Raw genomic sequence first — 14,853 nt, forward strand, 5'->3', positions numbered from 1 at the left:
GAAAGCTTGATAATAATAATAATGAGCTTTCACAGCCAAAAATATATGGAGGATAAAATAGCTGCCTTTTTTCTTTGCCTTGTAACCAAGCTGTCTCTCGATAGTTATAGAAATTTTTGTAGAAGTTTTTATAGAAATTTGTTGAAATCCAGAATGTTCAGGATACTGCAAAAACAATTTTAACGTCTCCTCCTTTTTTCCCTTCCATTACACTGTGCCATCCTTGTGTTGTTTTCGCTATTAATTTTAGACTTTCTGTTAGATGTGGTTGCACCAAATTAATGTGGCTGATTTCCGTTTGTTTTTCTGAAGAATCTATGAAATTCAATTATATTGCTCTCCTTATGATTGTTACTGTGACAGTGTTTACTTTGACTACTTTTTATTGTTGCAAAAAGGCTCATGGTTGATACCTGATGCCCTGTTGTAGGAGCAAAAACTTCTGATACCTGATGCCCTGTTGTAGGAGCAAAAACTTCTGATTTCATCATTTAAATATGTTGGATTAGCAGGTCCATGATTTAATTCAACCAATTGAGCATGCAAGGTCAAAGTTACTTGATCTATTTTCACACAGAATAAACTTTTGAGAAAGGAAACAAGGGAAAATGAAGTGATGTTGAATAATCTGTAAATGGCAAATAACATTATAATCTAAGTGCATTTGTTATACATTTATGAACCAAGATAACTGGAATTCAAAAAGCTATTTTTCCACCCAATATGCTGTTAAAATATCGTTAGTTCTTTAAACCTGTTAGTAAGTAAAGTTCATTGAATGAGTTTTTAAGAATTTTTCCCATGGATAAATCAAGTTTACAAGCACGGACTAGTCAGAGAACTAATTTATTGTCCTTACCTGAAAACATTATAATTATTTTCTGCAATTGAATTCTACTCTCTCTTTTTCTTATTTAACTTTTAAAATCTTGCAGTTTAAGAAAATTTGTCTTATGTTTATGCAGTTACTAATTGTAGCCATTATCCACTGATCTCCTTGTTTTTCTATAGCTGAACTTGTGAGCCTTTGGTGTCCAAGTAGGTGATTTTCATTTTTTTATTTTATTATTTCAAGAATTTACATAAAATTATATGATTTTGGGGGCTGGAACAATTTTTATGGTATAAAATTATAATCTTTATTAATAAATTATAAAAATTGCATATAGATCTTGTTATAGATCTTGAGGTTGCATGGAGAGTCTTGTTGTTAGCTTAATTTTCAAAGAACTATATATGTTCAAACCAACTTTTATATATTTAAATGATAATCTTTATTAATAAATCATAAAAGTTACATATTTATTGAAACTTGCTTTAGGTCCTTTCATTTGCAGTGTAGTACCAAAATAACAGGAGTCTAAATTGGGCCAAATAGTAAAAATGAGTTAAATCTGGGAATTCAGAAGAAGCAAAAAAAATTATTTTGTATTTTTGTGCATAGTTAAGTTTTGCATCATTGTAATGAAGCAGCTAAAATTGCGTGTGCTGTTTAGATTTAGCTCTTTGAGAGCAGAAAAGAAAACTTTAAAACAGGACTCAGTATATTATTTAGAGGCAGATGTTTGTTTATCATTTGTGAATTCAATAATTTTTTCATTGACTGATAGGTTTTGTTTTTTGGTGTTATTGGATTATTTTCATCTTTGAAGCAGTTTGAGATTTTGTGTATGTAGCGTAATAATGAAGCCAAGCTTGTCATCTGCTATAATCGATGATATCTAGACTGTTGCTCAGATTTTTTTTCAAGTTAGCTGATGTCATACAAATTAATGGCACAGTATATGCATTTTTAGATGCTCAGGCAGAATCATATTTACCATTCACATACTTATAAAGTTCCATAGTTTTAGTGGCTCTTCAGTGAATTTACAGTTAATTGGGCAGTTTCAGTATGCTAGCGGCTTGATAGTTGCAAGAGTATAATAATATAATTAATATAAATCTGCATAATTAATATAAAATTAATTATTCTGTAACATTGGAAGTACAGCATTGTATAGTTTAGATGATCCTTATCTATATAAATTGAAGGCATTTATATAAAAACTCTCAAAAATAGTTATTTTTATGAATTCAGAATATTTTAATATCATTGCCAAAAGATTGATATTTTTAATTGCTGGTGCTGGTTGAGCCTAATAAATCTGAAAACAACTAATGTTAAATAAGTCAAAAAAGAACTATGTTAAAGTGTAAAGGAATCTGTAGGATGATCTTGAAACAAATATGAGGTCACTCAAAAATATAAAAATAGAATCTGAAACTTATAGATAGTTATTATGCCCAATTCTTTAGAAATTAATTTCTGAAGGTAATGAATTTAGATTTCTGTTGAAAATGATCATGTAAAAATTTTAATGTTCAAGAATTGTTATAATTTATTAAGAATGAAGTTAAATGCCACAAAATTGCACCAGTGTTGCATGAGCAGTATATGCATATGAGGGCACAAAATACAAATTTCTCTAAATTTAAAATGAATGAGAAAAAAGGTAATGGATATGGCATCCAGCCATATTCCATTACCTTTTTTTCATTTTACCAGGTATTTCTCCCATCAGTGGTTAGCAATGCTGACTGCAGTTTTGATGGGCCCTGGTTCCAAATCCTGGGGAAGTCATGGATGTTCATAAGTTTGTAGTGTCTGTAGCAAAGTGGCACTTAAAGTATACAGTGAGCCACAACTTTTACTTGAGAGGTTGATAATAGGGGAAGAAAAGTGGGAGACCCTTGGACTGCCTTTCAGCTTCCCTTCCAGGTGTTCTTCCTCAAAATTAGAGTAGAATTATGCAATTAGTGTAGAGGAACTATATTTGTATGGCCAGTTTTGCACTTCTGGTGTCCCACCCACTTCTGCCTTTACCTTATTTTAGTGTTCTTTACTTATAAAGCTTTTTTACAGTAGATAGTTCAGTGGCTATTAGGAATTTAAATGGTTTCATAATGTACACTAGCAAAAAAAGGGGGGATAGTTCTATATCTTCCGTTCTACTGGACCGATTGATGAAATTAAAATTGTGTTTTCCATGTCTCGAAAGCACGACTTAAGATATATATTATATTTACGAGGGCTATCCAGAAAGTAGATTACGTTTTGGAATAAAAAAATAAACAAAGTATAGGAAACAAATTTTATTATATACAGATGAAAGCCACACTCAAATACTACTTTTCTACATAGTCACCATACAAATTAAGGCATTTATCGTAGCGATGTACGAAATTCCTTCGTCGAAAAATTCGGCCGCCTGCGCCTTCAACCACTTCGTTACCTCTTCTTGCCTTCCATCTTGCACAAAACTTGTGGTAACCAAGCTTTTCGCTGATGATTTCGTGCAACAAACTTCGCGAAATTTGTGGAAAACTCAAAGAAAGTTCCGTTATTGTGAAATTTCGATTTTCACGGACTTTAGCATCGACTTTTTCGAGAAGTTCGGCGGTCACTATGCTGGGTCTCCCACTTCGATCTTCGTCGTGAACATTGGTTCGGCCATTTTGAAATCTTATGACCCACTGACGCACTCCACCTTCAGTGATAATGTTGTCCCCATACACTTCACGAAGCTGCCGATAGATTTCTATCGGTTTACAGTTTTTTGCAGTCAGAAACCTTATTACTGAGCGCACCTCGCAGCTCGCGGAATTTTCAATTAACGCAGACATTTCAAACCGTCACAGTATCTGAACGGAGCACAGCACGAACCTCTCACTAGCACGGCTAGATGCAGACTGAGCTGCGCAACGCTCTGACCCCAAGATGGCTGCGCTAGCCCCGCCCCTAGCGGACACAGACGGAAACGTAATCTACTTCCTGGATGGCCCTCGTATATATAGCATCTAACAGGTTCTAACAGGTACTTTGACACAAAATTGGACCTTTTTCTTAAATGACGTACCAATTTTTTTCCATATTTCTATTCTACGACTCAAATTATGCCTAGATATTACATTTTGTAATTTTTGGTGAGAAATTTATGGAGAAATTTAAAAATTTATCTTGGTGCATTTTTTTTTCAGTTTGCGCCAAGAATAGTTCACTTGGGGGAACTTCTTAATTTATAGAAACATATTTTCCTTTCCTTTTTTTTTTTTTCATTGTCCTTGAGCAAAAAAAAAATCATCTTTCATAATTTTGAATAATTTTAACAAGTGCGCAATAAATGTCAATTCGCATTATCTTAAGAAATTTTGAATAATAAACTCTAATTTTTTGCAAGTTTATGCTTAGAAATACATCTATTTAAAGATGATGGCAAAAATTGTATAGGTTATAATTCAGATTATTTTTGAAAAATTTATAAAAATTATTTAAAAATACGAAATTTAAAAATAAATCATAAAAAATTGGCAAATTTTTTTTGGAATGAACCTAAATTTTGAAATATGAAAGGAAGATCAAATAAGGTTTATAAAAGAAGAGACTTTAATAAATATATTTCAAATTCAATTAATATTGAGGAGCTAATTTTTTAAAAACTAGTTGTGTAGTTCTTACAAAACTTAGCAGGGAAAAAAATTGTCATGTTATAAGGTATTTCTGCCACCTTCTTGGCATGCCTTTGTGGTGTGGTGGTCTGCATGCTGGGCGCATATTCCAGTGGTCCACGGTTCGATTTTAGGTGAAGGCGTTGCTAATTTTTCATCTTGCCTGCTTCCAAAAAATATCTAATGTCTCTACAGTGGCACCCAAACTAAAAGTGTGGTGGATGGTGGTTCTCCTCACCCAGGATTTGGCTATTGGGTCCCCTAAAAATCCCAGTCGCCCTTTAAAAGGAGAGTATATAAGGTATTTCTCCCACCTTCTTGGCATGCCTTCATGTTGTGCTGGTCTGCACGCTGGGCGCATATTCCAGAGGTCCGTGGTTCAATTCCCGGCAAAGGCGTTGCTAATTTTTCATAAAAGTCCGATTTCTGGTCAAAATATCTATATTAGAACTGTGCTATATTTACAAGTTGTGACACGCACAAAAAAAAAAAAAAAAAAAAAAAAAAAAAAAAAAAAGGAGACTGGTCCAAAAAAATCATTGTACTTACAGAATCAGTTCTCCATCACATTATCACCTTCAAAGTAGCTCCTTTAGCATTCACACACTTCTGCATTCGATTCTACCATTGCTGGTAATAGTTCTGGAAGGTCCTTTAGGAGATTCACCGTTTTTGCCTAAACCTCTTCAACTTAGGTAAAATGGCTTCCCTTTAAGCAAGATTTAACTTTAGGAAATAAAAAAGAAATAGCATGGAGCCAAATCAGATGAATAAGGAGGATGCCCCATCACAGTAATGTTTTTGCTGATCAGAAATTGCTTGACAGATAGGGCCATGGGAGCAGGTGCATTGTCCTGTTGCAACAGCCATCCATCACTCAACAACTGTTGCCTTTTTTCCCTAATTTTTTCATGGAGTCTTTGTAATACTTCAATGCAGTAGTGTTGTTTAACAATCTGACCACTGGGAACCCACTCAATCATTACAATTCCATTAATGTCAAAGAAGACAATAAACATTGCCTTGAATTTTGATTTTGATATGCATGCTTTGTCCCTTTCCCCTGAAAACCACTTATGCCATTCAAATACACATGCACGAGATAAAGTTTCATCTCCATAAGCCTCAGTTAACATTTGAAATGTTTCCGTGGCTGATTTCTTAAGTTTCACAAGAAACTTGATGTTGATTCGCGCTTCGGTTTTTACATTAGAACATTTATTCCGGCTGAATGCAGTTGCACATGTTCACTCAATGATGTAGTATTCCCAACTGGTGTGTTCGGTTAAGTTGAAACTGGCCGCATGGCTAGAGGAAATATGTGGGATGATGTCACCAAAACAGTTGTAGCCAACTCCACTCTTTTTTCAAACTAAACACTTAGTCTCTTTTTGTGTGTGTGTCACACCTCATAAATCTAATACATATCCTGAGTCGTGCTTTCGAGACATGAAGAAACGCAACTTGAGTGTAGTCAATCAGCCCAGTAGAACGGGAGATATAGAATTGTTCCATTTATTTCACAGTGTACATAAAGGTCCAATATATGTTGTAGCACTGAGAGGTATGATTATAGTAATTGAAAAAACAGGATCACTATGAGTGGGCAGAGAATGGAAGCAGTATTAGATGATGCAGTAACAGAAGTTGCCACTGTAGCGTTCTGCGACACAGAGACTATGAGATGTCAAGCATTTTGCAATAGCGTACCAAACTGATATGCCTTATGGTATTGTCAGTAAATCCTTATGGAAAATATTGCATTTCTGTCTGTACTAGATCAGTCATGAAGAATTAAGAATGAAAGATTATGATACGTGCTTGGACTCTCTTGCTGATTTTTCTTCCCGAATGGAAATTGGCACTTATTGGCCTTGGAAAATATAATGATTAAATGAGGCTGATTTTTATCTGAATTTCAGTACTTAAAGCTGCTGAATTTGGACATCTAATGAGCCAGTGGGTTCTGCAAAAGTAACTTTGTAGTGTGGATTCATGTCTGATTTCATAATAAGGACCATACGTCTTTGAAAATATCATTCCTGCAAGTCCTGTTACCTGTACCATTACTGGTATGAGAAATATTGGTAAATGCTGCAAACTTTTGTGGTTCCCAAGTCCTGAATTGCAGCAAAGAGAGCACTTAGACTCAACAATTTTTATGCAAAATAGAACATAGACACATATTCATTGTTCAGTGCAGACCCTTTTAATCTATCATTTCAGTAATTAGATAGTTATCAGCCATTATTTTCTAACAGAATGGCTGCCTTATTTTCCAGACATCATCTCATGTGACTTTTGGCTGTGGGGTGTTGTGGATCCATCATGTATACTGGGGGCATTATAAACCTGAGTTCCTTGAAAGAGAACATAATACAGGCTTTTACAAATATATAGACTGATAGTTTATGCATAGCAATACAGAACGCAGTACACCAGGTGCAATATCTCATCAACAAAGAAGGGCAGCTCATCAAAAATGTTGCATGTGATCCAGAGAACCCTAATATTGATTAATAAAATCTTATTTTTTGAGAGTTTCATACTGTTTGTCATACATTTCTGAATGTGTATTTTTTATTACAAAAAGATTAATGAAATTTTGTGTAATCCATTTTCCGAACATTCATTGTAATTATTGATCCTTTTTCAGTTATGACAGCACCAGAATTTCTCACATCATTGACTATTTGTACTTCCCCCCCCCAGAATTCATTATCCCATGCCTTCCACAGTCTGTGTATGAAATTTGTTTTAATTCCATTAATTAGTTTTAACTGCAGATGCGTTCAACAAGGAAAGTTATTTTATAACAACCATGTACTTTATTTTTTATGTTATGGATTAGTAAATATGGAAACGAAGGGAGGGGTTCACTTCTGGTCTGCCTGCCTGAAGAGATTTTAAGAAAAAATATAGTTCATGTATTCTTTTCCCTCAGAGCTGAGACCCTCACCAGAACAGTACACACAAATCACTTTCTCCCCAAGCTGCAAAATTATCTAATTTTAGAAACAGTTTACATTATGGAGAATAGCCATTTGCATTCACAAATCCAACACCATTATTTATCACAAAGACTGAAACAACACCCCCCACACTAAACAATCCATAGAGAAAGGGATATGAACATTGAGCCCAACTCATAAGTCCTAGAATCACATCTCATAGAGGCTGAAGAATGTAGAACATGTTGACAATGGTCCCGCTGGGTAATGGCAAGTACGGTTGAATGAACTTAAAACGTGTTTAAATATTTTCAAAAGTATTCAACAATCCAAGTGCTACACATCAGATATCATCAGATATGGGGATATATATTATATAGCTATGAGGTGAAAAAAGTAGAAAAGCTGCATAAGTAACTGCAAGAACTTGTCAGGAATAAAGGGGAAGAAAAGCTCCCTTCTGTATCCTTAAAGAGAAGTTAAGATTTTGAACTGGAAAAGTTTGCATTCCTGTTTTGTTATAGGAAGACAATAATCCAAATTTGACTTTCGGACAGAAAAGAGGGGGGATGCCATGACGAAACAGCAAGACCAGGGTCCAAATACTTCTCGTGGCTAATGAGTCACCAAGAAGAAACTAATAATCCTTACTTGCAGAAGTTAATCTTTTTGCTGTTAAAATAAAGTATTCCAAACTAAGCACATTTTTAAAGGAAATAATAAAAATAATAAAATAAAATTTATTTGTCTAGATTTTAAATTCAGTTTCCAGAAAACAGATTTTGCCATTAAATTAAATTTTCTTTTGTGCAGTGTAAGAATTTGGAGCAGAATGATTGATAATTATTATTTTTAATTATCAATATTATGCAGTAAATCTAATACCAAAGCAGTATTCCTTTGAATTCAATGTTCATCAGAACAATGAAAAGCTGCAGGAACTCCCGAAATTGCATTTGATGAATGAAGTTTTATTTAATTTTAAGTATACATATTTGTAATTGTGATCAGATGTAGGGGGCTCATTTAAATGAATGAATATATATATATATATATATATATATATTCAAATACAACCTATTTTAACTTGCTTTTTACTTGTTGTCACTTATTTTCATATAATAATTTCCATTTGTAAATTTAATTATGTATTTTTTTTAAATCTAGATCCATCAGTTGGTATAAGCTATTTTAGTGATCCTGGTTCATGTAATGCTTTGATGAATATGCCAACTTGTGTAAGTAGTGTTTGAATTGAAACTATTTGAACTCGCAAGGATCTCACACAATAAAATAAATGTTTGTTTCATTTAGCAACTAAAGAGAGAGACAGCTCATCTAAAATGCTTAGATACAAAAGAAAGTGCAGATGCAGTGTCTTTACCTCCGTCAACTCCAGATGACACCAATACTATTGTGAGTAGTATTTACGTTATAAAATAATATCACTAATGAAAGTCTAATATTAGAATCTGATATTACTTCAGAAAAGAATTTAAAAGAAATTCCTCCCATTTTGTAATGGACTATTTAATATTAAGTCTTAATTTTTCATAAATTATGAAAAATATGTGTCTTTATAAAATTCCAATAAATAAGTATTTGGCGAAGTATTTTAAAATAATCACTAAAAATCCTGAAAACATTTTGTCTTTGACATTTTAATTATTTCACGTTTAAAAAAAAATACATTTTCAATTTTTGTAAATAATTACTGATTAAGTTCAGATTTTGAAATGATTATTGTTTGAATATTGTTGTAGATTTGTTGAAAATCACTTACTATAAATAATTTTTTTTAAAAAAAAAACAGGATATTGTTATCATTCTGCAATTTTTAATACTGTCAAGTTTAGAAATATTAAGTATTCTGCATTCCTTTTTGTTCTTATAGGTTTGTGAGTAAGTTCTTATTTAAGTATATTGATAAATTCTAATTAATACTGACCACTGAAAACTGACAAATTGTGATAGCAGAGATGATGGATTACCTTCGTTCTTTTATTATTTTGTTTATTTATATTAATAATTGGGTATTCATGTAGTATGCAGTATACCATTTTTAGTAAGTTAGTTATTTCTTAGATGGTGCATCTAAAATTCTATTTTTCATTATGAAAATAAATAGAATTAATTTAGAATACCTAAATGTAAATGTTTGCATAAATTAATAATTTATTAAATTTTTAATTCCATTAAATTCCTTCCAGTTTTGCAAAATAAAAAGGCCATTTTAAGGGATTGTTCAGCCGTATGCATTATGAAATAGGAAAATAAATACAAATAATAAAAAATACGTAAATGAAAATTAATTAATAATAACCTATTAAATTTTAGTTTAAATAACTTTATAATTCAATTATAATTGTTTCAAAAAATAAAAAATTCACTGACTGATTATTCAAATATGCATTAAAATACTGGGAAAAAGGAATGGTTAAAACAACAATATATTTTAATACTACCATCTAAAACATAACTAACTAACTAAAAGTGGTAGATTGCATACTACAACATTATTATACCTATAATTGCATACGGAAAAACCAGTTATTAAAAGTTTGATTGTTTTAAGTAGTTTGGCATAGTTTTATTTTAATCAATATTTTAACATTGTAAGATCCTAATCTAATAATGAAAATTATAAAATGTTAAAATCGTGTTAATGTTGGAAAGTGAAATGATTGTAATGCACTTAAATTAAGTTCATTCCACAGCTACATTTGTTGCTGAATTAATAGCTTTGTAGTGAACCACTTACTTATTTCACTAAACTCTGTCTTTGGTAAGGCTGTTAGGCAGTTTATCTCCGTGTTTATCAAAGTAATTCAAAAGAAAGTTTAAATAATTTTTTATTAAAAGTTTTGATCTTAATAAATGCACAGCTTTTGTTTATTGCACAGCTGTTTGTGGGATTTAATCAATCATAAAACGTGTATTGAAACTTTTTACGTAATTTAATGCCAGAAATTCACAAAGCCTATCAAGCACTGGCTTAAACTATTGTAATTGTGCAAGCAAACTCAGCTAGCAAAAAATAGTACCTTAAAGTAACTCATAGAGCTGGGTGAAGCTATACAGAGGCTGTTCGCACATTTTTTAGACGATTTTGGTAAGCGGTAATAAAACATCGTTTGCTGCAAAAGAAGTAATTGCAATTGAACTATGTTTTTAAAAGTTAAAATTATCATCTGTGGCTTGTTTTTATTCAAAATGGTGAATTTAACAAAGCAGTGGTTCGAAGGCTACATTTACGCTCTTTCCGAAAAGAAATATGCATACTCCGTTATCCAAAAATTATGTGAGAGTCATGGTTTTGTGATATCTAAAGTGTCAATAGGTAATATCATCAACAAGAAAGGAAAAAAACGTCAAATTGGAGCCTCAAGTGGGACAAAAATGCCAAACAAGTATCCAAGGAAAAAACGGACATCTTCGACTATTGCAAAGGTACGTTGTGTAATGTTAAAAGAAAATCCCCCTAGTCAAAGAACAGCTGCAAAATCATTAAAATGCTCAGTGTCCACTGTAAACAAAATGATAAACGTTGATTTAAATCTTAAGAAAGCGAAAAAACGCAATGTGCATCATCTTCTTCCAAATCATATCGTTCAATGCAGGACACACTGCAGAATTCTATATGAGAAACACTTATCCAAAGAAAAATGGAAAACAATTGTCACAATAGATGAAGCATGGGTGTATTTAAATGACTGTAACAAAAAAAGAGCCATTTATTATCATAAAAAGGGAGAAAAAATTTAAGTACATGGTTCAAAGAATCGAAAGAAAGTTTTTCTAAGGGATTCATGATTGTTGCTGGTTATTCTTATAATGCAAGTTAAAAATAAAAAGAGTGTAAAAAAATGTCAAGATTAACTCCAAATACTATCAGGAACATATTTTATCGCCAATTTTTCTGAATGAAATACCATTGCTTTACCCACAGTGCCATCAATCTGTGAGACTCCATCAGGACAAAGCTAGCAGTCACACATCAAAATCCACTGTAAATTTCCTAAAAGAAATGGAACAAAAAACTGGTATCAAGGCCATACCCTTTACTGATATCCCTACTAAATCTCCCAATGTGTCACCTATGGATTTTTGTGCTTTCGGACTTTTGAAAACTGCAATATCCAAAAGTTGTCCCCAAACCCTAACAGGACTCTGGAAAGCTGTTCGGGAGGAATGGGATAGAATACCTCTTCTGTCACTTCAAAAGACATTATTATCCTGGAAATTGCAGTGTCAAAAGATAGTTCAGAATAAGGGATGTCAAATAGAATGTTTAAAACACAAGAATTTTTGTAATTTAGTTTTGTGAATACAATATACCTCGTCTAAAAAATGTGTGAACAGCCTCTGTATCACTGCATTCAGCATTACTGCCAAAGCTCTCTTTCTAAACTTCATGAACTCTGTTCTTATATATTTATAGCTAGTTGGCATCTTGGTGAAAGCTAACAAAATTAGAAGTGATAGTACAGGTAAAATAATGAGTTAATTAACATAAATTTACAGCATGTGTAGCACTAATGTGCTCTGAAATGTTGTTCAGCTGCTATCCAAATAATTAAAGGTATGAATACTGCAGATTAGTAATAATGAAAATATGTATTTTTAAATTTTTGGAAATGCTGTAAAAAAATTTCATATTTATTGGAACATTTTCATTTTAAATATTTAACCATGGTATATTTTTAATAATTAATATAAGAGTTTAATAGAAGTTGAAATAAAATTCTAATCAAACATTGTCTGCACTGATTTATTTGTAAGAAAATGTAGTACATTTTGAGCATTAATTAAAATAATTTCTCCTGTTTAATGAATGTTTTAAAAGAGTATTATTGTAATATTATTAATTTTATGAAAGTGGCTTAGAACTAAGAAGAATCATAGTAATCACTTACTTAGCATAAAACACGTAATATATATTTAAGCAGTTAAAAATGTGTAAATAACAATGTGTAGCTCATGATGTATTTTGTTTCATTTATTGATTGATTTTTATTTATTTATTTTTTTATTTTTTTGTGGGGGTATATTTAACTGTCACCTTAAAATGTGTATCTTCAGTGTATTCAAAAATATATAAAAAAATCCTTTTCTTTTAAATGTATTCTTTCTTTACACATTAATATATATATATATATACTAATTTTTTCCCGCAGGTGAAACGCTGAGATCAACTAACTAAATCTAAAAACATTCTTTCCCTTTATTTTAGCTAGATTGAGCAGTATGTATATTGACTGTCATTTAATATGTTACACATCTATGAAACATGTATTAGAAGATTGCATATTCTAAATAGTGTAACTATTTTGCTGTGCAATTATCTGACACATCACACACAAATTTTTGGTACAAGCTTCATAATACTATGCTGCTTATATGTCTTTACTGTACTTTGCATGAAGAATCAACTAATGTTTAATCAGTTGATATTTGTATTTAATTTTGTCTTACATTTGTGTATGGTAAAGTTTATCCACACAATAGTACATGTATTAATTATTAATTTTATTTTCATTGTGTTTAAAAGTACTCAAAGGGCCTTTTTCACAACTTAGAATTTTTCTCAGTGTAAAAGTGTAAGAAAATTACAAAATAAAATTACCCCAAAAAACATAGAATTTAGGATATCAAATTAATATATATCACATCGTAATCATATTATAAGTAGTTGAACAGCAAGAATTATGCATTCTAAAATCAATTAAGGGCTCTATTAAAATGGTGTCATAATTCAGGTCAGAAATGGCAATAAAACTTCTGGTTTTTAGCACATGAACATCCCAATTTTTTATATGTCAAAATTGGCAGTTATGTAACTGGATAATAATAATTGACACATATATTGATAATTGACACATATATCATGTAAGTCTTCCCCTCAGAGGCTCACTTTATGTGAGTATGGGTGTGGCAATCTAGAGGTACCCTAGCCCTTCAGGGGATCATCATCTTGGTGAGATGGGTGTCACAGTCCTGGAGCCCCAGTGATCTGTCCTCTTTTCCATCTCCTCTCCTCTTGGCTGTAACTTTTTCCCTCCTCCCTTGTGGTTTCCCTCTTCGGAGTTTGGGGCTCGTCACGAGAAACTAGAACAGCCCTTGTCTCTAGTTTTTGAACTGAAAACTAGAGACAAGGAGAAAACTGCCCATGTGTTTGCCATGCTTGGAGAACCGTGTTGCTGGAGTCCTGGTAGTTGAGGGGTGAGTTACTGTCCCAAACACACTGCTTTGGCCTCTGCTTCAGCTAAACGGGAGGCACCTTAGTTGTTCTTTTGGGTGTCAATCAGCTGGTCACTAGTCCTTGTGTTAGTGGCTTAGGAATAAGCTTTCAGGAGTACCTGCTTTCGGGAAAGCCAACTGTGGGGCTTCAATTTGCGTATAGATCTGGCTAGCCCTAACACAGGAATCTGTGTTCCCTTGTTGGGCTCCGTGGTGGGCGGGACCCAAATCTTTCCTCTCTTCAATATGGCAAACTCTCACGTTTATCTAATTAAAGACTTCGAAGTTAGTCAAGTCAGTCAGAGCATTAGTTCTGAAAAATCTGTTGCTAAAAAAGTACGTACAGATGCTAGTGCAAATAATCCTAACAATAGTCCCCATTTCCTATCTCTAGTCCTTCTGGCAAGCTGCATAAGATGTTTCCTTTCGTAATAAATAAATACATCCATTTTTGTATTGGTGAGCCGAGAAATACAAAGCGTCTATGCTTTGGAGCCTTGCTTATTGATACAGTTTTGGCAACTCAGTCTTGCATCATTACTTCAAATAACCAAACTTGGACAAGCGAATGTCACTGTAACAGCACATAAGACAATGAATTATTGTCATGGTGTAATCTCGGAATTCGACCTTCTGTATGCTTCTGAAGAAGAGATTGCATCCGAGCTGTCTGAACAAAAATGTCTGCAGTGTTAGGCGGATCAAGATGCATAAGGAAGGTAAGTTGATCGATGCAAAACACGTGCACTTTAAGTATGGGAAATGATCTTTACAACAGAGATCACTATCCCATTTTTATATCTTTTGCACGAAGGGGAGCAAATCCCATGTCGAGATCCCCTTGGTTCATACTCAATAGGGCAGCCTAAGAACTTTTCTCTTCCGTTGCAAAACTCATAGAGGGAATAGTAGAAGATGTGTATATCGATGACGCTGTAGAAGCTGTTACTAATACTATTATTCAGGCAGCTAAGCTTTTCATTCCTAGAACATCAGGAAAAATACTGAAATATACAAAACCATAGTGGGATTGTGCTGTCATGAAGCACTGAAAAAGCAGAAAAAAGCATGGGGAATTTTTCGTAGAAATCCTACTCTGTAAAACCTCATAGCACTTAAAAGAGCCAAAGCAAATGCACAAAAAGTAAGAAAGCAGAGCCAAAGGAATTCTTGG

General features: G+C 32.8%; 1 protein-coding gene across 5 annotated transcripts in view; it reads left to right on the forward strand.

Moving 5' to 3' along the window:
• Nucleotides 1-14,853, forward strand: part of LOC118195132 (serine/threonine-protein kinase PAK 2-like) — a 119,205-nt gene that overhangs the window by 52,314 nt on the left and 52,038 nt on the right. For 4 of the 5 annotated variants that reach the window (XM_085817338.1, XM_085817340.1, XM_085817342.1 and 1 more), the window contains exons 6-8: nucleotides 1,012-1,038; nucleotides 8,607-8,677; nucleotides 8,754-8,855. In XM_085817338.1, the coding sequence (XP_085673464.1) occupies nucleotides 1,012-1,038; nucleotides 8,607-8,677; nucleotides 8,754-8,855 (200 nt within the window). The remainder of the gene's footprint in view (nucleotides 1-1,011; nucleotides 1,039-8,606; nucleotides 8,678-8,753; nucleotides 8,856-14,853) is intronic. The other variant, XM_085817339.1, reaches the window with a different exon arrangement.

Source organism: Stegodyphus dumicola, chromosome 5 (assembly GCF_044657685.1).
Source record: "Stegodyphus dumicola isolate Sdum_Otavi_A_Nest chromosome 5, ASM4465768v1".
NCBI lineage: Eukaryota > Metazoa > Arthropoda > Arachnida > Araneae > Eresidae > Stegodyphus > Stegodyphus dumicola.